At 33.9% G+C, this 24579-nt stretch overlaps 2 protein-coding genes across 5 annotated transcripts in view; one reads left to right on the top strand and one right to left on the bottom strand.

Moving 5' to 3' along the window:
- The window catches only part of LOC106063647 (golgin subfamily A member 4-like), a 92905-nt gene extending 69895 nt beyond the window's left edge, over positions 1-23010 (top strand). For 2 of the 3 annotated variants that reach the window (XM_056015000.1, XM_056015001.1), the window contains exons 6-13: positions 11444-11646; positions 12042-12101; positions 13760-13975; positions 15585-15725; positions 16769-17576; positions 18219-18298; positions 18864-19002; positions 20286-23010. In XM_056015000.1, the coding sequence (XP_055870975.1) occupies positions 11444-11646; positions 12042-12101; positions 13760-13975; positions 15585-15725; positions 16769-17576; positions 18219-18298; positions 18864-19002; positions 20286-20401 (1763 nt within the window). In that variant the 3' untranslated portion in view covers positions 20402-23010. The remainder of the gene's footprint in view (positions 1-11443; positions 11647-12041; positions 12102-13759; positions 13976-15584; positions 15726-16768; positions 17577-18218; positions 18299-18863; positions 19003-20285) is intronic. The other variant, XM_056015002.1, reaches the window with a different exon arrangement.
- LOC106063644 (uncharacterized) lies at positions 1065-10531 on the bottom strand. 2 transcript variants are annotated; one of them, XM_013222066.2, is made up of 4 exons: positions 10211-10531; positions 7058-7234; positions 3394-4185; positions 1065-3261 (listed from the first exon to the last, which is right to left on the bottom strand). In XM_013222066.2, the coding sequence occupies exons 3-4, from the start codon at positions 4023-4025 to the stop codon at positions 1239-1241; spliced, it is 2655 nt and encodes an 884-aa protein (XP_013077520.2). In that variant the 5' UTR covers positions 4026-4185; positions 7058-7234; positions 10211-10531; the 3' UTR covers positions 1065-1238. The 2 variants fall into 2 exon arrangements, with proteins under 2 accessions (XP_013077520.2, XP_013077521.2); XM_013222067.2 differs by lacking the exon at positions 7058-7234.
- Positions 23011-24579: the final 1569 nt, after the last annotated feature.

Raw genomic sequence — 24579 nt, forward strand, 5'->3', positions numbered from 1 at the left:
TAATAGACAACTTGCAACTTTTGTGTTTTGTTGCTACTATAACGTTTACATGACTATCACTTTAACTAGAACACAATCTCATTGTTCCGTATTGGTGTCAGACACAGAACAGAGCTGATTATGTTGGCATGAAGGATTATAAATAAATTGTAAGGCCACTGTTGTGTGTTGTTTCGCTTGTTGATAGTTTTACATTTAGATCTTTATATCTGAAGAGCAGTTTCGTTTCCATACAACGTGCTGTCATGGGGCTTAGAGTGTGGGGGAGGAAGGGTTATATTGACCTAAACGTGACTGTATCAGGAGAGATACTAATAACATTTTATGATCAAGTTCAAGAAGAAGAATCAGTCTGTCTACAGAATGTGTGTGCAGAATCAGAGAGGGGTGGAATAAGATAAAGAATAAATGCTGTTAAAGAATAAATGCTGTTTATAATTCATGTACATCCCTTGATACAGACATAAACATCCTTAGATTTATCTCTATTTAGTTGCATTATACATCCAAATAAAGTTGCACATTTAAAAAAATAGTATTTGAATACTTAATAAAAGTTCACACTGACTACAATATTTTAATATTAGATAGCTCTTTATGCCATTGTACATGCTACTTAAAAAGAAAATGTACTTACCAGTAATTTTAGTATTCATTTGTGTTAATGTAGATCTACTAAATTCCCATGACACCTGCATCCAACATTTCCCACTGTGTATCAATCCAACGTTTTCTCTTAATAAGTAACATTGAACTAACCACCACTATCGATCAATTCCTATTCATAAAAACTACCCTCCACATTATTCACTTTTTCATCAGCCAACTGCCAATATTGTCACGGCTGACGGAGCATCTATCAAATGACTGAGTAGGCATTACTCCAATAATAGTCTCATGAATTAACCTTTTAAACTGGATAGGATGTATTTTGTTGTTGTTTTTTAATACATTAGAGGGCACCGTATTTTAATGCATTTTTTTTGCCATAAATAATATATGATGAAGAAACAAATATTTCGTAAAATATATTTATAACCCAGTTGAACATTATACTTCTGATGTGCAGTTTATTAGTAAAACTAAAAAAATTATTAACTCGATACTGCTATGAATAATTTAGCATGTCCAATATATTTTATATACGATAATATAAAATTTAATACCATTTAGATCTAGATAGCAAAAATATAATATTTATAATGAAATAAATACAAAGTTTTGTGTCTTCAATATCGTCAAATATGTTGACCGTAACAACAGCCTTCAATCTCTTGAGGCTGATGACAACACATCCAGGCTTGAGTCACTCTCAGTAGTTTCCCTGTCTGGTCATAGTGCTCTATGCGTTCCTTTTCTTTGGTGTGATAGAAGCAAGCCAGTTTGTGGTTGTCCATGGCATAAAACAGTTTCTGACACCTCAGACATTTGGAAACCATGGCGTTCCCAGCAGCTCTGTGTCGTGATATCACTTTGACCTTTGCAGCTTTGCTCGTGCTGTGCTCACTGTTAGACTTGGCAGCAATGTAATGCTCGTAGTCTTTTTTGGTCTGTATATCGGACTTATTCTTGTCTACCATCACCGTAAGACAAGACTGGGCCAGTGATCTGTCCGTGTTTTGTGAAGTTAAGGCAAGTGATCTTCCCGTGAGAAAACTGGTGGGCTCAGATACTAGAAGAGTTTCAGACTGACTCCTCCCTTGTGACGCTGGCCGCCTTATCACAGCAAGTCTCGGTGCTGCGCCTTTCTTATGTTGTGATTTTGCCAATGGTTTATTTGCATTGTTTCGGTTGCTATTGAAGCCTGTAACATTTAATACACTGCCTGACGAAGTGTCGCAATCCGATTGTTCTTTGTGTATCAGAGTCATGCTAGTGATAGCGTCGTGCAGAGAATGTTCTAGTTTTTGTGCCCTTTGCTTTAGAACGTTGAGTTTCTCTTCCGATATCTCTATAATTGACTTTTCTCTAACATACTTGATGTGTCTATTATTCGAGTTATCTTCACTGGATGGCGTCTCAGTAAAACTCGTGGGTGTAGTCAATGCGTGAGTATTTGTGTGCTCAACATCTCTCGATTCTTTTCTTCCGTTGTTTAAAATGCCCTTTTCTTTATATCCCTTTTGTGTAGGGCTGTTTCTTAAAATCATTTTATACCTATAAGGCGTTTGGTTGACTTTTTCAATCTGCTTACTAATTCCATTGTTGACTGGTTGTTCTGTGTTGTCTGTTCCGACACATTTATTGAGTTTAGCACAAGTAGCACTACTTAGCATGTCTTCTAACCTGTCCAGCTGTGTCTGGAGATTTAGAGCGTCTTTTTGTTTGTCTCGCAGCGTGCTCTGTAATGTTGTCATTTCTTCTATAAGGGCTTTGTTTTCCTTCTCTAAGACGCAAAGCCTTTGTTCTATCTCTCTCTTTTTGCTCTGTCCGCTAGTGTGTCGCTTCATCACAAATGCGGACATAGCATCATTTAAACTTGTTTTTGTTTTAGCGCCTAAATAAGTGAAACATTCTTGTCTCTCGGATACAAAACTTTCGCATATTTGCCCCAACTGTTGAATGCTGCTACAAAGAATCTCTTTCCAGTCCTTAGTGTCTTCATCCTCAAACATAGGCTGTTGTGATGTACCACCATTGATTTCATTATCTAATGGAGAATATGGTGTGCTTTTCAAGTGTTCATATTTTTTGCTTTCTTTTTGTTGACCTGAAATGTTTAAATGCATGTCTACCTTTTTCTGGCTGTTTACTAAATTGTTTGCACAATTACTATTTTCGGAAGTACAACTACTGTCACTGGAATTAAACGTTGTCAAATGAAAACTAGTTTGGCCATGATTCCCAACAGATCTACTGTTCATTGTGCTACTAGCTTCTAAACTTGATCCAACAATTGACTTTTTGTTTTGTTGAACTAATGAAGTCTGTGACACTATTCCATTGGCTTTTTTGCTAAATACATTCTTTTTCGTTACATCTGGCAAAGGTTGAAGAGAAGGAAATGTGCTGTAGACTGGAGAGTCTTCGTCTGCGTTTTTAAGTTTGAAATCGCACACCTTGGACTGGCAACAGAAACGCACCATTCGATCAACTTTGTGTGCCGAGTCCATGATGATGTCTTGGTTTACTATATTGTCTCTTCTCAATGACTCGTATTGTTCTAATGTTTGTTTCAGTCGAACTGCCCATGAGTTACGCTCACACTGTAAGTGAGTTGACAGCCAACTGTAGAATGTAGCATAGTTCTCTCGAAGTACCCTAAAAGTATACGAATAAAAGCAAATTTGTGTAAAACATGAATATTCTAAAATATTTAAAGTACCCCCCCCCACACACACACCTTTTCAATTTTGATACACTACATTCAAAGCAACATTACATTGTAGTTACCTGGATATAATAAAGTTTCCTACTACATTTGTTTTTAGAAATTCACTGACTACGGACTTGATATCCGGATCGATGGTCGTGTTCTTGACTTCTCTAGCCGTTAATCTGTTGTTGGCGAGAAGTCGTCTTACCACAAGATTAGATCTGTTCAGATATTGCAGCTTTTCTAAATCCTCTGAGTCCGTGTTTTGTATGTCTTCTAAGAACTCTGATTCTTCCGTGACTTGCACATCGTTCAGTTTCTGAAGGACATCATCAATAGAAAGCTGAGGGAACATTTCATTGGACAGATCTGTGTCTTCTCTTTGGACAGTAGTGCCAGAGGTGTCAGTGTTGACAGTTTTACCATCTTCTCCTTCTTCATCGTCTTCTTCTTGATCGGTGCTAACAAAACTAGAGTCTTCACCTTCCAAGCTCCCACGTGTCTTGTCTTCAAGGTAAATATCAAACATATGGTCGTCATTCATGTTAGCTTGGACATCTGGACTTGTCGAACGTCTTTCTTTGTCGGAATGCTCCTCTTGGTTTTCAGAACGGGATTCCTTAGTCTTACCGAACTGAAGAGAGGTCGTAGTCTTTGTGGATATTTCTTCATACATTCTGTTTTGACCAGATGAATCTCCCGCAGTCATAACTATTTTAATGTTAGGGAGTTCTTATTTCTTTCTCTCGTGTCTGTCATTTCATGATATTTGTTTGGTGCTAGCCACACAGACTGGCTTGATCAAGTTGTATACAAATAGCATGTTCCATGAAAGCTTCGGTGGGTGTTCTTTACTTGGAATCGAAGATCTGGAATAAAATAATGTGTAAACATTTTTTAAACGAACGTTAGTGGAAACAAAATTTCTGTGTTAAAAAAAATGCAAGTTTCTTGCCGACTCTTTGTGTAATGAAAAGTTATAATAACTTACAAAACAGTGTATGTTTGTCATAGAACAAATAAACGTGCATTCTTTAGTCGGTTTAATTAACATTTATTAACAAATTGTTGTGGCATCTATTTTCTGTAATCGACATCTAGTTTATTTTTTGCTTTTATAAACTAATATTAGCTCGCGTTATTGAAAGAACTTGTTATTGGCTTTACTTCTTCTTGTGTTTTTAATATCTTTGCATTCATTTTGGATTTCCCACATTACAATTAGGACTTACATTTTGTTTTCTAATTTTATTTGTATTCCTGTCTCTGATGTATATCATGATGTATTTCATTCATCTGTATTCCTGTCTCTGATGTATATCATGATGTATTTCATTCATCTGTATTCCTGTCTCTGATGTATATCATGATGTATTTCATTCATCTGTATTCCTGTCTCTGATGTATATCATGATGTATTTCATTCATCTGTATTCCTGTCTCTGATGTATATCATGATGTATTTCATTCATCTGTATTCCTGTCTCTGATGTATATCATGATGTATTTCATTCATCTGTATTCCTGTCTCTGATGTATATCATGATGTATTTCATTCATCTGTATTCCTGTCTCTGATGTATATCATGATGTATTTCATTCATCTGTATTCCTGTCTCTGATGTATATCATGATGTATTTCATTCATCTGTATTCCTGTCTCTGATGTATATCATGATGTATTTCATTCATCTGTATTCCTGTCTCTGATGTATATCATGATGTATTTCATTCATCTGTATTCCTGTCTCTGATGTATATCATGATGTATTTCATTCATCTGTATTCCTGTCTCTGATGTATATCATGATGTATTTCATTCATCTGTATTCCTGTCTCTGATGTATATCATGATGTATTTCATTCATCTGTATTCCTGTCTCTGATGTATATCATGATGTATTTCATTCATTTGTATTACTGTCTCTGATATATGTCATGATGTATTTCATTCATTTGTATTACTGTCTCTGATATATACCATGATGTATTTCATTCATTTGTATTCCTGTCTCTGATATATATCATGATGTATTTCATTCATTTGTATTACTGTCTCTGATATATATCATGATGTATTTCATTCATTTGTATTACTGTCTCTGATATATATCATGATGTATTTCATTCCTTTGTACAGACACTTTACTATTTTAGTTTATGATGCAGCAATGAATGAAACAATTTTGTAATTATTTCACTGATGGTAAATGATGTGTACCGTTTTAAAGATATACTTATTGGGACGACGAAAAGAACAGTCATTTTGTGTCACAAATATTTTTATTTTGCTTTAGTTAATCGATCCATTCTCAAAGAAATATCAAAGAAATGCCAGTGTCACCGTTGACCCCTAGTCTAAAAGAAACAAGTTTAGATAGAACTAATCTACATGGTTTATTGTCCTGACCACCCAGTCTTATTATTTCTGTAGATCACATAAGTTCTGTAATCATGAGTCTCATAGAAATAAACAATGTTTTCTTGCATGGACGTCGCCGCCACCCTTCACCCCTCTTTCAAATGCTTGATCGTTTTATCGTTGGCGAAAGCCATTCTCGGAGACGATTAGCCTTAGCGGTAATTATCGGAAATAATCGATTGTTGATTGATAATGCTGTATCGACATGTTTGTAGTTGTCGGCTAGTGTTAAGTGTTGTTCATAGTATATTATACCTATTGTCCAGTGTTGTAGCTTACTTGCTGTAACACATATAAGCATGGTTCAACATTTTCTTAGTAATGCCTTTCTTCTTTGATAGAACAAATAGTAAGTCTTTATCTACAACTATACTGTATTCTACTCTTAAAATAAAAATAATATCTTTTGACCAAAAAGTACGATTTTTTTTAAACATTCCAAGCTTTTAATAATTTTTGTTTTACAAAGTAGTTTACTATTGAAATATGGTTTTGTCTTTTTCTGTTAGTTGGAAGTGATCTAAACCTTTAAGTCTTATATGTCACAATGTATGGGCACAGAGAGAGGCTATTGTTTATAATACTACTTTCAAAGTTGTAGCAATACTACGAGCTACTTACTGTCCTCTTATTCCTCCTGATTGTATCTTTAACTTCTCAAAACAGTCCTAACTAACATAAAAAGCCAGTCCATTAGCTTTGGGCTCATTTCCGTTGGTTTTTTGTTTCGCATCCATGCAGAGGAGAAGATGTCAATCTATGAGAAATAACTCTGGACTCCATTCACTATATATGTTCCATTTACCTTTTTATATAGAAGTGAAATGTTTGAACTATAAACACTTCAGACCACGGTATTCTTTATTCAAACACTAGAACAAACTTGACTCTTATGGGTGTGTTTCATTGTTCAGTGACCTATTAAAAGAGCCTTTTTTTTAAACTAGTGATCGAGTGTCACTCGACAAAGACAGTCAATAACACTCCTGTAATGGTTCTGTAGCTGATCAGTGTCTAGAGCTCTCATTATAACCAAAGCGGTTGTCTACATTGCACGTTTTTTTATCCTCACTATTATACTTTGTTTATTCTATTTCTTACCCAGTATAGATAGCAATTGAAAAGTCAGTGTTTGCATAATTCATTATTCATAGAATCAGGCCTCGTAATCCTTTTGTTTAGAATAGCAAACATGATTACTTTCAACATTCTTTGTTTTGCTTGTTAGATTATGTATGTTATTGGAACAACATGCAAGAACATAGCATTAGTTAGATCTAATTTATCACTACATATAATGCTAGCAAACACTAATTTACCATTGAACGTCTCGTGGTTCTGTTTTCTTTTCAAACTCTGTATTGAGCATGTCTTGCAGCTAGCTAGATGCTAATGTATCCATTCAACACAATCTTCTTTGAGTAAGTAGAGACAACTGAATGATTTGGCGTGCTCCAAACCTTTTTGGTTTATGACTTGTTTCCCAGAATGCTAGGCTGAAATCGAATACATACGCTGTTCTAGAGTTCTGTGGTTATAAGTATGTTCTCATTTCATATGCATTTTAGAGCAGGATACTTTTTAACCTATGTATACTCACAAGTGAACCACTATTGCTAAAAGATGGGTTTCATTGCCTAGATTCACTGTAGACAGAGCACCCCTGATACTTAAGTAATACAATACATGACTGTAGGCAAAGCACCTGATACTTATGTAATACATGACTGTAGGCAAAGCACCTGATACTTATGTAATACGTGACAGTAGACAGAGCACCTGATACTTTTGTAATACATGACTGTAGACAGAGCACCTGATACTTTTGTAATACATGACTGTAGACAGAGCACCTGATACTTTTGTAATACATGACTGTAGACAGAGCACCTGATACTTTTGTAATACATGACTGTAGACAGAGCACCTGATACTTTTGTAATACATGACTGTAGACAGAGCACCTGATACTTTTGTAATACATGACTGTAGACAGAGCACCCCTGATACTTATGTAATACAATACATGACTGTAGGCAAAGCACCTGATACTTATGTAATACATGACTGTAGACAGAGCACCTGATACTTATGTAATACATGACTGTAGGCAGAGCACCTGATACGTTTGTAATACATGACTGTAGACAGAGCACCTAATACTTATGTAATACATGACTGTAGACAGAGCAATACTTATGTAATACATAACTGTAGGCATAGCGCCTGATACTTATGTAATACATGACTGTAGACAGAGCACCCCTGATACTTATGTAATACATGACTGTAGACAGAGCAATACTTATGTAATACATGACTGTTACAGAGCACCTGATACTTATGTAATACATGACTGTAGACAGAGCACCTGATATTTATCTAATACATAACTGTAGATAGAGCACCTGATACTTATGTAATACATGACTGTAGACAGAGCACCTGATACTTATCTAATACGTGACTGTAGACAGAGCAATACTTATGTAATACATGACTGTAGACAGAGCACCTGATACTTTTGTAATGCTTGATTGCGTCTACAATTACGTTTTGAGGTCAATTTAAGCAGCTGTATTTCCCAACGAAAATACATCTATTATACATTAGGTGTTTATACAGTGTATGTCACAGATTTCATTTTTATTTCAATATACTCAATTAAACACACCACTCACACTTGTCTTGTATGTATATATATATATATATATATATATATGATACCGACGTTACTTCAAAAAAGAAGATGATTACGTCCAAGTCACTGGTTTTCCTGGATAGCTCAGGCAACCCATTCCATGCTTTAATATTGGTAGGGAAAAACGAGCATTTGTACAAATTTGTCCTAGCATATGGGATGAGGGAATGTACATTTATCTTTGTGTCTTTCAGAGTATTTTATTAAATTTTGTTTTTGTATTTGAAGGTTATGGTTTAGAATTTTATGTATAGTTGCTACTTTACATTTAAATCTTGTATCCTGAAGGCTTTCTAAATTTAGTAATTATACTAAAGGTGTTACTCTAGTCAAATGTGAATATTCGTTTGTTATGAATCTCACTGCTCTATTTTGTGTCTGTTCCAGTTTCTTAATATTTTCTTGAGTTGAGGGGTCCCAAACAGAGGATGCATATTCTATTATTGGCGTAACCAAGGTTAAATAACATGTTAGTTTTCTGTTCTTACTTGATGTATAGAAATTTCTTTTAATAAACCCTAATGCTTTGTTGGATTTTTTTTTATAGTTTCGTCAATATGGGGATTCCATGACAGTTTTTCATTTATTATAACACCTAGGTATTTTGCGTTTTTAGTCTGTGTTACTGGTTTACCATGAATAAGATAATTGGAATTAATTTGTTTTAGTTTATTTGTTACTCTTAATAACTGACATTTCTTTTGGGTGGAAAGACATGTTCCAATTTAATTCCAATTTCTGTAATTCATCTAAATTATTCTCTTTGTAAAATTTCTCTCTGTATCTTGTGTTGTTTTTATTGTTCTATATATTATGCAATCGTCTGCAAATAATCTGACTTTTGTTCCTGAACTAATGCAATTTGGAAGATCATATATGTAAATTACAAATAGTAGACCTTAGACTGTTCCTTGAGGTACACCTGAGTTTACTGTTATTGGTGTTGATTTAGAGAAATTTTATTAATACAGTTTGTTCTCCCTCTCTCTCTCTCTCTCTCTCTCTCTCTATATATATATATATATATATATATATATATATATATATATATATACATATATTCAAATTTTGACACTCTTATCTTGAATTCTCAAAAGTAAATATTTGTTCGAGTAATGTAAATAACGTGTTGGGACTCCCTCATGACAACGTAGCGGCTTTGATCTAGATCTATACAATGTTGAACAACTAGAGGGGGGAAATACTTGAAGAATCTCGTTCGTTGTGTTTACTTAGTTCCTAAATACCTTAGTTTAATATTCTAAATAGCACTTTAAGATCAAGTATCATATCATCAGGGGGTAAAAGACGAGAAAGGGTTACCCTCTTTCTATTATATTATTATTATTATTATTTATATTTTTTATGTCTCAAATGTCTTAAAGTGGTTTTATCGGGTCAAAGGTTGTTAAAATCGTTTTATTTATTCTACATTACTCTATACGGGCAGCCATTTTTGTGCCTTTTCTGTCCAACGTGTTAAATTATAAGATGGTTCAAATAATAGAGCTAATAATCGTGAGGCAATAACTGTTGTATCATCGTTCTAACCTGTAGGAAACAGATTTCAAATGCAGACGTTGACTTTGCACACCTGCATAACTCAAATAGTCTACACACACACACACACACACAAATAATAATAATGGGCCTATGTTAGCTCTAAAAAAAAAATCTAAAATGATGTTTGGTACATGTTAATTGAATAAACTATATATAAAAATTATCAAATAATAACTGCAAATAAAAATTTAAAAAAAGATTTCCTTACTTTCAATATGGTGAAATCGCTTTTTGCCGCAACTCCTACTAATTATCGTTACTGCTTGAAGGTGTGTGCCTGTTGAATGTTTTCAAGAAATCAATGTCCTCATTGAAAGCGGCCAACTCTATTAGTTTTAGAAGTAGGCTGACTTAACCTTCTAATGTCTTTTATACACAGTCTTTAAACTACATGATATTTAGTTAATGAAACGGATTGCATTGATTTTGTAGGTCCCTTTATGTTTCTGTCAATAGTATGCCGCCTAGTGCAGAGGTCCGAGATCAAGTAATGGGTTAACACTGTGTTTACCTCGAGTTGGTTTACCGGGCCTCCATGTTAATTACAATGCACAAGATCTAGTGCTCCAGTCATTGTGATACAATAGTCTGCCACCGACCTTCCCACCTCTCTCTCTGTCTGTCTCTCTCTGTCTCTCTCTCTCTGTCTCTCTCTCTCTCTCTCTCTTACACACAAACAATTATCAATTGATTTGTCGTTGTCCTCCCGATTTGTGTGTGTGTTGCTCTGTTCGAAATAGATCGTCGCTGATTTACATTTACATTGATAAAAAGCGTTGATAATCATAAAAACATAAATATTACATTTTGCAAGCTTTATTGGGAATTTATGTATTGAGAGTCAGACTGAACAAAAGATAAAGTCAGATCAGCTTTATTCAAGCTTATAAAAAAAGAAAGCATGCTTTATGGAAACAGTAGAAAGAGCTGGATTTTTGCCTAGTAGTTTAAATATAGACAGGAACATCGTCCATTAGTTTTGATGTGAAATGACTAGATGCTTTCTAGATTTGATGTGAACGGACCAACAAGTTTTGACTAGCCCATTAATGTTACGAAATGACCTTTAGGTTAAAGGACTGCATCTATTCCCAATAGCATTCATAAGAATGGAGATTTTAACAAAGTAGTTTCTTATCTTATCTTATAAAAAAGTGACGTTTCGTCACGAGCAGTTATGTTTTACTCGTATACATGTATAAATCTAGTCGTGCGTGTTTCCTGGCTGATTCAGGCAACCCATTTCATGCTATAATGGCACTAGGGAAGAAGTAGTTTTTATATGAAATGCCTTGATCTAGATCTCACCCATTGCTTTGATATGGAAGCAATAGGTCAATCGCATAAATAATCTAATACGAGCAATAAAGAAAAACGAACGATTAAGTTCATGCTTGTAGTTTTGTGTTCTTCATTTAATTGTACCTTCATTAATTTCTAGTTGAGCAAGCTATCGAAGACAATAGTGAATTACGTCAAATAGCTCGACATCTAGATTGTATAGTGAAAGTAAAAACACAAGAAATCTTGGCGCTTCGTCAGGATTTACTTCAGGTGAATGTCAAAGTCAAAGTAGACCCAAAACAAGACATTCTGGACTCCAAAGAAAGAGAAATTAAAACTTTGAATCTGCGCGTTGAAAGTGTTAGTCCAAATTGTGTTTCAGGTTCTTGTATTATTATTATTATTATTATTATTATTATCTTTGTCAGCCTTGCGCTTGATGTTTTATTTTATTTTTATTCTCATTTTTGTTTTTCTTTGTTTAATTTTGTTTGGTTAGTTTAGGACTTTTTATTAGACAATTACGTATAAGCAAGAGATCGGTTTAAAATGTTACTATTTTCAAGAGATTGCCATAATGATTCTTTTCAATTAGATTGTGAGTTCAGTTGTAAAAAAAAGAAATGTTTAGATTAATTATAGCTTACATAATGTGTTGCATAGCTTTCTCTTTTGATAATAGCAAATATTTATTTAAAATGTATGGGCCTACCCAGCTTCCAACTACAAAAATTTTTTTTTTAATTTACATGTAGCTTGAACGTCAGATATCTGAACTAATGGAAGACCTCGCCAAACGCTCCAAGAGAACAAAGGTAGATAATTGAAACTTTGATTGCTAGAATAACCAAGTTCTTTCTTTGCTCTTTTACGATGTGAACACGTAGTCTGAACAGTTAGTTTTCTGTCGATAAAGGATCGAACACGGATCAATGTTCCTCCATTCAGCCTTTGTTCTCATTACGCGGAAGGATCAAGTATTGCGTGTGTGTCGGTTAATCTACACCTTTACCTTTACTCTTAAAGATGTTTCATTTTTTTTAGTGCATTAGGTCGACGTTTATAATACATGGCGAATCCACTAGCAACATACAAAACCATATTTAGTTAAGTATGTAGTCTGCAGCTTGATCTCCCTATTTTTATTTATTGTACCGGCGTACAGTCACGTTTTGTACACATGAATTAGTCATTTTGTTGCATTTTATTTACTACAATTACAAGTTTGATCCACTCTCTGCGTGGCTCGCTGCTTCTAGGTCAAGAAACGTTATTGTGTTGAATATGTTAATCATACACGACACAAGCAAAAGTTATTGGTCAATGCCAGAACTTTTTGCAGTTTCGATGCGGAGGAAATGGCAATCTGTGAAGCCTCAAAAGTCATTGACTCTCGACTCGGCGAGCGACATGTGAGGGCAACACAGATTGCCGTGGTCACTGACTCGAAACCTGTACTACAGACTTTGCCCTCAATATCGATACAGTCATTATGTTTGCCCCCAATATCGATACAGTCATCATGGCTTCGAACTATTGGAGATTTCCCTACATGGCGGACATATCAATAGCCAACGTTTTGGTGTATCCGGTGTACGAAATACAAGAAGTGTTGAGATGGTATTTACTTAGTGTGTTTTACCTTTTATCACTGCAGTATCTAATCTACGAAGCACTTCTGTTTGAAACACAAAATAAATGGGTTCAGTAGGATTCCCTCTATGGCTTCAAACTTATAAAATAAAGGTAACCAAGTAGGCTTAGGAAAGAAATTGAAACGAGGATCAACTGGCAAGCATTGAGATATTGTCACAATGACCGGTATAGCTCATTTCTTTTTTATTTAGTTGGCTAAAGTGAAGTTTAATTTAGCGCCCTTGACATTTTTACGTTGACCTTTAACATCGCCATAAGCCAACTCTGGTAACAATGCAGTGTGTACCGAGTCTCAAAGTGTGAGAATGTAAAAATGAAGTTTATTTCTTTAATTTTTTTTTCTTTTATCTGAAGCGCCCGTGTCCTAAATATTTCTTATAACTTACTAGTGGTTAGCTGTTGATTGAGATGGTAGGTCTAATTGTCAAGATATAATGATTTGTTGATTCTTACATAAGTCCAATATGTTTTCTATGTTATATATGTTTTCATTTCTGACTTGTTATTAATGTTCATAGACTCTTTTCATATCCAAAGTACTTCACGAGTCTAACATTTGTAAATTTGTTTAATGCGATTAATATCGGCCTACCAACCCAATAATGAAACAAAACTTTCTTGAACATTGTACATCGTATGCATACTTCTATATTGCATTAGAGATGCTCCTTTTATAAGACAAGTAAATGTACATGTAAATAGATGGAAATACATTTTTCTTTCTTTCAGTGGTGCTAGAGAGGATGCACCAAAAGTACACATTAATTACCTGTTAACTATACAGAAACTTTCTCTACTAAAAATCTGGGTATTACAGGAAGCACTGGATAGCATGGATAAATCTCATGATCTTGTGGAGAAACATTGGGCTAATGCTGAGCTCAGAAGAGCTGAAGTTAGTAAAGTGTCTGCACGGTGTAGTGAGCTGAGAGGCCAGAATACAAAGTTAACTATAGAACTTAGAAGTCTTCAATCCAAGCTGAACATCGAGGCGAAGAAGTTCACAGGTGAAGAACAACTGTGGAAAGAAAGGGTAAACTACTAGACTGTTGCTATAACTTTTACCACTGACGCTCCCTAAACGAAAAAGGAAATTGTTCGCGCCCTCCTCATCACGCAGGTGTCGTCCCACAGTGAGTTCCGAGAGGGTTTTCAGAATGCAATGAAAAAGAAACGAAACTTACAGAAAAGAATAGCGTTAGCGAAGACTCTGAAATATCTTCATAAAGTTTTTACTCAATATTGGTATACATTATAAAAGGTTCTACCTAGAACATTTTTTTAAACGTCGGTAATAATATCATTTTACTTTGTAAAATAAACATGGATTTATAACCACTATAAAAAAAAAACTTTTTATCCCATGAAAAATAAATGAACCGGCATCCCCAACTTCCCTAAAGGGAGCACGCCCACAGTTTGAGAAACGCTGAGTTCGCGTGTCTATAAACAATCGATTTTTTTATGTCCCTGTGACTTATGAAGTGCATGAAGTTAATATGCGAATGTTTTTAGAAGGAAGTGTTTCGTCTAATCGTGTGTTTTGTCTAATCGTATTCGTCTGAGACACAACCGTGTGAAATTAATTAAAAATTTTCTTCTGTTTTGTTTTGGCTCAAGCTTGAAATTCGTCATCAGTGTATTCCTTACTAGATTCTAGATCTACATCTATTCACTAACTTCCCAGAATTTGTAAGAATTAGACTCTGGTAATAACTAGAAGCCCATCTTATCATCTGGATATAAACTCTTTCTTTTTAGATTTGATATTCTTGCAACTGATTGATGCTTAGCATTGTAATTTGATGTATGCTTGATCTCTCCTTTCTGCTCGTTGGTCACGGAGATAATGACCTACAGCATAGTAGGTAGCATAATAACAGAGTTATCCCTCGGTAGTTGGAGCGGAAGAGATGGTAGCACTATCAATGTCAACCTGTAGCACTTCAACTGTGATGCTATTTTGTCATGCTGATTTGCTTTTTTTTCAACTGCTTCATTGCGTTGCGGATCTCATCCTTAGTGGGTGCACTGCACTTGATAGGCTGTGTCTTGCTTTTGAGTTGGTCTGTTCAGAATTGACTGGGAATGCTTCACCCACCACTTCTTCTGTCTTTCTTCATCTGATATCAATTCTTCATTCTTGCTATGTACTGGTTTCTCTGGCTTGGCAAATTTTCTTGAAATCTTTTTGATAATAGACTACAGGTCTTTATTGCTGTTAGGGTGGCTTCTTCTGCTTCTGATGAAAATGCTTTTAAGTAGTTCCGTCTGTCTGTTCTGACTCTATGCTTAACGTTTCTGTTGGCTTTTGTATATTCTTTTTGTACTTTTGCTGGTCTTTTTTTTATATTCACGCCTGCTTTCTGTCTTTTTTTCCTCGATCTTCAGAAGCATTTCTGCTGAAATCCATTCCTTGTATGACATCCAGTACTCAAAGTCATATGGGTTTTTTTTCCTAATTCTTTTTTTTTATAATGTATGTATACTTTGCTTGCTTTGTTTGTTTGTTTTTTCTTTTATTCTCTCTCTCTCTCTCTCTTTCTCTCTTTCGCTCATATTTTATATTTATTTAGAGACTTTTTAAAAAAGTTTGTTAGAAAATAGTAGCCTATTAATAATTGATTTTCTATTGTTTCTAGGAGTTGAAGCTGCAAAATACACTTTCTGCTCTGACTGATCAAATAACTTTAATAGAGAAAGAGAAACTTTTACTGGAAGAATCTAATTACAACTCCACATGTAAAGTTGAGGAATTGAGTGAACTGCTTTGTAATGCTCAAGTAGGTTTGCACTAGTCTTTCATGTCTGTAAAACAAGCTCACACGGTAGTTTATTATTACAAACATTATTTTAACTAGTTCATAGTGGTAATTAATTAATTTGTATTTTATATAGAAAAAGAGAAGATAAAACTTGCCATATTGAAAGATGGCAGTGATTGAATGGTGTGCTCGCTTCATTCAACATAAGCTTTTTTATTTGTTTTTTTAAATATGTATATATGTTATTTACTATAGAAATAATTTTTCTTTCTCTAATATATTTATTCTGCTACTGTAATATTCTTTACTTAATAACAAACAGACAAAAAACTTGATACAGTCTACAACTTTTTTTTTTCTTTAAAAGTGACAGTGACCTTTTATTGAACCATAATATTGAAATTTTACCTCATAATTTTAAAAAACATGTGTTTAGTAAAATATCAGTTGGTTTCTAGAATTGGATTTAAGCATAGTGTCCTAATCCAAATTCTTAGAGGTGATTTTTCCATTCTATTTGTGTTCTGAATGTGTGGTAGCTATAAGGAATAAGCCTTTTTCTTTTCTTACCACACAATCATTGGACTGGTAAACTGGTAATCAGAGTGCTGTCCCTTTGACCACAGAGCACTTCTCTCAACAGAGTCCTGTTCTTTAGTTTCAATATGGCATCCATCATTACTGGTGGTGGGAGATTTGAAAGCACCTGGCAGTTCACCTCAAAGGACTGGCCATATGATACCTCCATTGTCACAGATAAGAATGAATAAGATTCACTACAAAGTACATCAGGATTAGTTCAAATCATTTGGATACATTTAAACCTTACTTTCATTCCAATGCTCAGGGCATACATGACTTTCTATACACCATTTTATTTACTCTTGTAGTTTCTCTGGAACTTTACTAACTAAAATATGCTTACCACTTTAGTCTTTTAATTCATTCATTTTTATTTCAAACTATACAGAACCTTGACAAAATATGTGTAAATAAATTACTAAATAATAATTTTTACTTTCAAATGTAAAGTTGTTTAATTTTTTTTTTCAAACCTTTAGAGAATATTAAATGTCACTAAAGTAGACTTTGGTCAACAATATGGACAAAGTTTCCAGATTTCAAGTGACTTAATGATCCAGGTTTCTCCTGAGGTGAGCACCAAAATCACCCAGACAAGTCAGGGTTTACAGTTTGACAAGGAGTCTCAGACCTTTTTTAGGCTGCCCTCAGCTTCTGTTCAGACTGAGAGTCCTTTTATTACTTCTGCATATTTCTACCCTCAGAATACAGTCATATATGACTCTGATACCAAACTACAGTCTCCTCATGTTTCTCAGAGTGAAGAAAACAAGAAGGAAGATTTACAGCGTTGCACAAATGTTTCCAATGTCAAGCACAATAGTTCATCTATTCCTTGTAAACAGGTCTATCCATTCTCAATAAAGCAAACAGCAGAACACTTATATGGTCATAGTTCTTTGACTTCGACATGCCCAGTTTCACATTTTGAATTTCAAAGTGGACAAGGTTTGTGTAAAAGTAGAGGCACGTCTAAAACACGAAATCTAGCTACCAAGAAAATAGTTACTTCAAAATGCATTTTGAAACCTGAAGATACAAACTTTTATGACAAGGCTACCAGCATTCATGGACAACAGCTTTTGCCTGAAAAGTCACCCAATCATCCATCAAGTGGGAAAAGACAGAAGATGTCAAGCAAGGATCACCGCCTACAAAAAGCAGGCAGCCAGGCCGGTCCTTTAAAAGTGGTGAATTATACCTTAAAGGATCTAAAAACTCATTTTCTAAGCTTAGAAGAAGAAGAATGCACACACAAAATTGAAAACATCAAGGGAATTATTAAAGGTATGCTATATATATAATTTGAACATGATAACTAAAGTATAAAAAGTAGTTTTTTGTTCTCACGCTTTGGTTACAGTTGATTAGCAGTCCAGGTCAAAAGTCAGAATTTGATCACTACAAAGATGATGGTAACATTAGATTACAATAAAGACTTCTTTCTTGATGGATGAATATATCAATATCTATCTAATATGTCTTAATCATATGTTGACACTTATAAAGTACAAAATATCAATAATGACAGTCCTATCATTATTCTTACAAAATGTATATTTATAGCAGGATTGCTTTAGATCACACAAGGTCCAGCTTCTTACTTGTCTAAATACAGCCAGAATGAGAATAGAGCGATTTCCTGCATTTTTGGTACATCAATATTAATAGAAAACATTTATTTAAGTAGTATTTATATTTTTAGAAATTTTTGGCATTAAAAAAATGTTACTAGAAGAACAAGATTATTCAATAGCCATTTAAATTTTTGAGATCTAAGTAAGACCATACAAAACTAAAGAATCTGCATTTTAGGGGAAGGTGGAAGCAAAAATAAATTGTTTTTATCCTTTCTAGTTTACTTTTTGAATGCTTGAATAGGACCAAGACATAAAAGAAAATATTTTCCTTTCCTTTCTCATTTCATAGATAGAGCAGAAAATTATGAATGTAAGACTGTAACCAAAAAGTCTGTCCAATTTCCAGAACAATTGACAACTATTTGTCAGGTAAGATTTTTCTATTTATTTTATCCACTTTAATAGCCTGGGTACTATAAACATATTACAGAGTGACCTTAATAAGGTGTGTTACTAAAGATGAATGTATCGTTTTAACATAACATTTATAATACTATTAAATCTGAAGGTGAGCTAAAACTTGGTATTGCTAATAATATCTCATTGTACATAATCATGCTCTAATGTACAATATGGAATCAAGAGTGCTATGGAATTAAAAGTATGACTTTGTTTCAAAAAATAATCATCTGACACGAAACATTATTTACACTAGTGTCTTACTTAGACTTAGGTCCTCTCTGCCACTTATTGGACAAGCTCTCTCAACAGACATTCATCATTGTTGACTTGCCTAGCCTCTCCTTAACTGGTGCCCACAGATTTTTGGTCTTCTAAGAAACTTTGATGCCATGCCATGATTCCATTTACAACTAAATTAAATCTAAATTTACATTTTGTAAAATTAAATTATTATTTCCTTACAAATTTTAGTCTTTGCTTAAAATATATGATTGGCTGATTTTTTATATCTTGTGATAATTGTATCTTAAAGGGTTTAACTCCAACAAGTCAAAATGAAAGTATTACCTCAAAGACTACAGCTGATCATGACATTAGCCTGAATACATACTCAGATTATGTAGAACTTGATGGCGTAAAATCAACTGTCCATTCACCGCACTTGTTTACTGGTAGGGGAACAATTTTTTTTTTCAAATATATTTTTCTTAAATTTTACTGATATGACTTAATTTCAATCACTATTTTAAAAAATATATATTTTATCTATTCCTTTTTGTTACATTCACATCCACTACTGACTAAACTGTTTTCAGCCAGTGTCAATAGATATTTGTGTACCTCAGTTGTGTAACTCTTAGCACTGTACCAATATAGGGGAAGTAATCCTTGAGGGATTATGGGGACAATGTGGCCTAAATTGTGCTGAAGTGCTAAAAATCCAAAGTATCAAATATCTTACCAGAATACAAGTAAAATATAATTAGTCTTAATATCTTTGTCTAATTTTTTTTTTATTGCTTTAGTTGTAGTTATTTTATCCAAACGTTGTTAAAAAGTTTAATATAGTTTCTGATATATACTGGTTAGAGCTTAGTGACCCTGTCTCTATACTATAAGATATAAGATCATACATGTAATTTTTCACAAAATATTTTCAAATGAAAATACCATCTTTAAGATGATGTCTATCAAAGTGTTATATGTTCTTTCTTTTACTTGTACTTTGGTGAGAAACATTTAGGATTAGAATATTTCTTTAACTATAATCAGATACCTTTGAGAATGCAAAGTTTGGAGACATGGCGTTGATATAGTGTGACTATAGAGGGACTGGTAACTACTACTGTGTCGCGAATGCTGAGTTCATGCTTCCTTGACACGTGACAAACATAGATACCACAAATTGACTTAAGTCCGTTTCAGCAGACAAATATAAAGTTTATTTGACAACAATAATAATAATACTGCACTCCTTGTTAGTTACACAAGTCAAGAATGATCCTATCCGCATAACAGCGGTATCAAATATATCCAATACGTTAAATCCTCCAGAGTAGATTACAAATCACGTCCTCATCTCAGGGGGTAACACTGTACAGAATAATACAGATTAACTACTAGAAATACATGTCTCAAAAAGACCACTGGCATCAACTGCCCAAAAGATACTTCTTAACTCAAAATTACAACTCGACTAATAAAGTCGCTACTACTACGATAATACATAACTGCCTCATACAGAGGATATCACTTGACTCACTTGACTGCACTCGACTGCACTAAAAGTCCTTTATTCATTCTACTTCCTGTTTTCTACATCAGGAATTCCAGGTGTCTTTTAACCTCTTAATATGACGTGAACATTAAATCAGGCAATGTCAACTGAGACTGTGACAACCTTACAAGAGTCATTTGTCATTATTTATAATCAAGTAATAATTCTGTATTCCAGCTTCAGTCCAAGAATCTCCTGAAATACAGTACTGTGAGGATGACTTGAAAGCTGAAACTGCAAATGACAGCTGGACATCAGACATGACAGCAGATGATATAGTTATGCTTTTGTGAATTCTTTGATATTAATTTAAAAGTTTACCTTTTGTTATATTCTGTTTTGGGTTAATATTCTTCAATTGAACTAAATTCACTAAAATCATAATTTAATACAGCGGTTTTCATTCTTTTGAGCTCCACGACCTCCTAATACAATTTTCCACTCCACTGCGAACTATAAAAATTTTTTTGTTTATAGGCCTTCGTAAATGTGATTTAGCTGTTATAAAATCCTGATATCTGATATCCAGGATTTTTATTCCATTGTTAGAAAATGAACATACCAAAAGCTTTATTTAATGCTAAATATATTTGCACTTAAATTAAAAAAAAAACAACTGTATCTTTTCTGACCTCATTCATTTACTTTTCTATTATTCATATTACAAACTTAAGTGACTATTTAAAAAGTATTGCTAAGCATGAGAAATGTAGTTTTTGATGCAGCCACCTACATTGCTACAAAATTTTTATGATAGTATTTTCAAACACACCAAAGTTTGTGTAAAGGTTAAGCTTGTTTCTGTTTTACTAGATTAGGTATTCTCAGGCCAGTCTTTGTAAGAACACATCTTCAACATCAAATTTATTTCTGTATTTAGACTTGATAGCTAACAGGCAGAAAAAACATGTTTCACAAAGATATGTGGTTGGAAATAGAAGAGGAAGTCACAAAAAAATGTCTAATAGAACAGAAGACAGCAAACAGTTGATTCAGAATTGTATTGAAGAGAAATCATATTAAGAAGTTTAATATTGATATAATGCTTGTGGCAGTATCTTTGTTGCTAATAGAAATTCAGACCATCCAAGCATACTTAGAGCACTATCTGTGCAGATAATTTACAATATCTTTGGATCTATCAAGCTTGAGGCTAAATATTGAAAAAGGAGATGACATCATTTCCTGATTGATGATATCAGAAAACATGTCAACTATTCTCCTGTAAAAAGTGTCATTAGATTGAGAAATTGCACTGAATTTATTAAGGAATTCCGCTCCAATCATAACTCAAGCAATGTTTTTAGCTGCTGACAATAAATCCTTAGTAGTGGTGTGAGGTTTCATAGATCTGGCAATTACGAGAGCCACCTAATAAAAAGCTTCAAGGGTTGGTATTTTTATATTCTGATAATTGCCACGTGAACCAATTCAGGATTTCTTGACTCCACCAGCCTACAAAAATAAAATACTGTATGTCCTTATCAGCAAAGGTCTTCGAACATTTTCTTGGCCTCATACATTTGGCAGAAAGAACTTCTTTACAAATGATGCATCAGGATATTTCAATTCCTGCTTGAACTATTGAAGCAAAACCATACAACAAAAAATCTTAATTTTCTTTTCTTAGTGTTGTTTTGTTCGAAGTCCATGTTCATGGGTTGTTCCATTATGAATTTATTGCCTTCAATAACATGGACTATAAAATGATGGCGTATTATTAATTAAATTTGCTTCACTATGTGATTAGATCTTCACCTTAGAAATGTTTGATCCTGCAATTGTGTTTCACTGCATTTGATGGACAGTAATTTTGATTGTTGAAAAATTTATTCTGCAACAAAGGAGATATGGTCTGCAATATCTATTTTCGAATGACAATTAGATCTATATATTTCAAAAAAGAAAAACAAAGAAGTAACTACCAATTTAAAAAAAGGGTCTACCTTCAAACAATGATATTAATAATACAATTTCCCAATGGTCTTAGGTGACACCTGGCAAATGATCATTAGACCCCCCCCCCTCCAAAAGGGGCTGAGAATCCCAGCTTTACTACATATACTTGTTCTTGTATAGTATTTGCTTTGTTTTTGAGAATCTGATTAAAAATTATTTTTAATTTGAAAATTAGATTTAATGAATTATAAATTATTGTTATTTTTTTTTTTGTTTTACAAGTTTGTACATCTTAGGCTTATATAGTAATAGGCCAGGCTGCTTATTTCAGGGAGCAGAAGATGAGGGACTGAGTTTAACGTTTAAATTTTAACCTAAGTTGCATGTTCAAAATTAGCCTAACTGTTTGTTTTAGAATAAGCCTAAGGAAATTTTTAAAATCTTAATACACTACTTTTATGCATTTTTTTTTCTTAACTATTGTTTCATCAATATATATAATAAGGCTTGTATTTGAGTCCAAAGATTAATGAGGAATGCAGTATTTCCCGTGGCTATGCAGCCCCTACATATTTATATATACATATAAATATAATGCATTTGATTTTTTTCAGTCTGAAACGTACAAATTCTTAAATGAATTCTTATATTGGACACTTTGTGGATGAAAACAAAAGATAGGCTTCAATATTTTTTATTCCTTTTACTGTAACTGAAGTATAGAAATATTAATTAATATCCTTCACCTATCCATTAGTCCATTGGGGCAATACACATTATCTGTTGACCATCTTTCTCCATTCCTCTCTTTTTTTTGCCTTTGACAGAATCTCTTTCAGTTACAGTTCTGTCCATTCTTTATGTTGTCTTCCCATCGCTTTATTTCTCTGACTTTTATTCTTTTACCTGGCACTGTTCCCTGAAGGAGAGTCTTTGCGAATCCTGAGGATTTTGTAATATGGCCATAACATTTCAGTTTGTGTTTCTTAACAGCAGTTAGCAGATCATCCCATAACATTTCAGTTTGTGTTTCTTAACAGCAGTTAGCAGATCATCGTGGGGTCCAATTACCATTGTTATCCTGATTCCAATTTCTTCGTTTGTCTTTGTATGTGATAGCTAGGATCCTTCGATATCTCTATTCCATTGCTAGGATACTCCTCTCTAATTCTGCAGTTAGTCTTGAAGTTTAATTAATATTTCATTTGTATTATTGTAACTGTTTTTCATGCAATCATCTGCAATTTAAGGACTTCTAAATACAATTATGAAGATAGAGTAATTACAATGTATTTGTTTTCTTTTCATCCAATAATGTACTGGCCAAAAAACTATATTTTGTATGTATTATTTCATGGATCAAATACTTTAAAGAAGTCACCTAGTATGGCATCTATTTATGTCTTCTAATATTTCACATCTGTTATAGTATATTTTTTAACCCTAGAGCAAATGTTTTTTTCTTTTAAATTTAAAAAACAAAAGATATAAAGAAATAAAGATATTAATTCTATGTTAAATTTCTGGGTTTTCTCCCCTGGTTTGTCAGATTTTTGTTTAATTTTTGGTTAGTTTATTATTAATGTCTATCAGAAATCTATCTGCAATACTCAAATATATTTTTTTTATTTTGTTGGTTTAATATTAATGTCCATCAGAAATATATCTGTAATACTCAAATGTAACATTTGTTTTTTAAACATTGGTTAGTTTAATATTAATGTCTATCAGAAATCTACCTGCAATACTCAAATATAACATTTTTGTGTTTTCTCCTTGTTCTTGTTTCCAATGTTTGTCTTTTTTTTTGTCCCTTTAGTCAACATCATAATGTCTGTCTCTCTCTGGCCTATCTCTCTGTGGATCAATGTCAACATCCACATTGTATTTGAAGAGTTAATGGTAAAAACATCTGTTTCTAAGAGTAAGAGAATATCTGAATAGGACACCAAGTTAAAGTCAGACATTGTAAAGTTGTCCTGGTATTTATCTCATTGATTATATCTAGTGTCTTTTATATATTTTTGTCATAGTTCATACATTTTGAAGCCATTTATGTTAGACCTAACTTTGTAATGACTACTAGATCTACTTGTTGATGTCTAAGAGCTGAGCCGAAGGCTCTTCGAGCTCTAAGTTTGAAAAAAAACCTGTTTGGACGTCCAGCCGAACAGTGAAAAAAAACAAACCTGTGGGAACACAGTTCTGTTTGAGAGGGACCCGAGTCAATGCCTATGTAAAACATTGCTGTTTCCAATGCCTTTGGCCCCGACGCATGCTTGGCTGCACATGGCCGAGGGCACCGGGAGCCACCGTCATTTTCCTTCATTGTACCAAGCTAGCTGTGTGGGAACCGCCATTGATGTAACGGTCCCTTTGAGGAACAGTGCATGGATGTGGGACGTGTTCGTGGGGACTTTTTTACAACCCCGCCCGTGCAAGAGGTTGACTCTCGTCTACCCGTGGGCATCCCCACGGGAGTTATGTTTCGCCATTCATTTAGCCTAGCTACCCCCTCAAGTAGCCGTTTCCACCCAGGTGCCACGATGAGGCAGAACAGCGTACCCGGGAC

The sequence above is a fragment of the Biomphalaria glabrata genome, chromosome 17 (genome assembly GCF_947242115.1).
Source record: "Biomphalaria glabrata chromosome 17, xgBioGlab47.1, whole genome shotgun sequence".
Taxonomy (NCBI): domain Eukaryota; kingdom Metazoa; phylum Mollusca; class Gastropoda; family Planorbidae; genus Biomphalaria; species Biomphalaria glabrata.

What these genes read in the sequence shown, in the direction of transcription:
- LOC106063644 (XM_013222067.2), bottom strand. Translation starts at nt 4,025, where the DNA reads ATGACTGCGGGAGATTCATCTGGTCAAAACAGAATGTATGAAGAAATA. An exon ending in GGAAACTTTATTATATCCAG is followed by an intron (nt 3,262 to 3,393) that starts GTAACTACAATG and finishes GTATACTTTTAG; the next exon opens with GGTACTTCGAGAGAACTATG.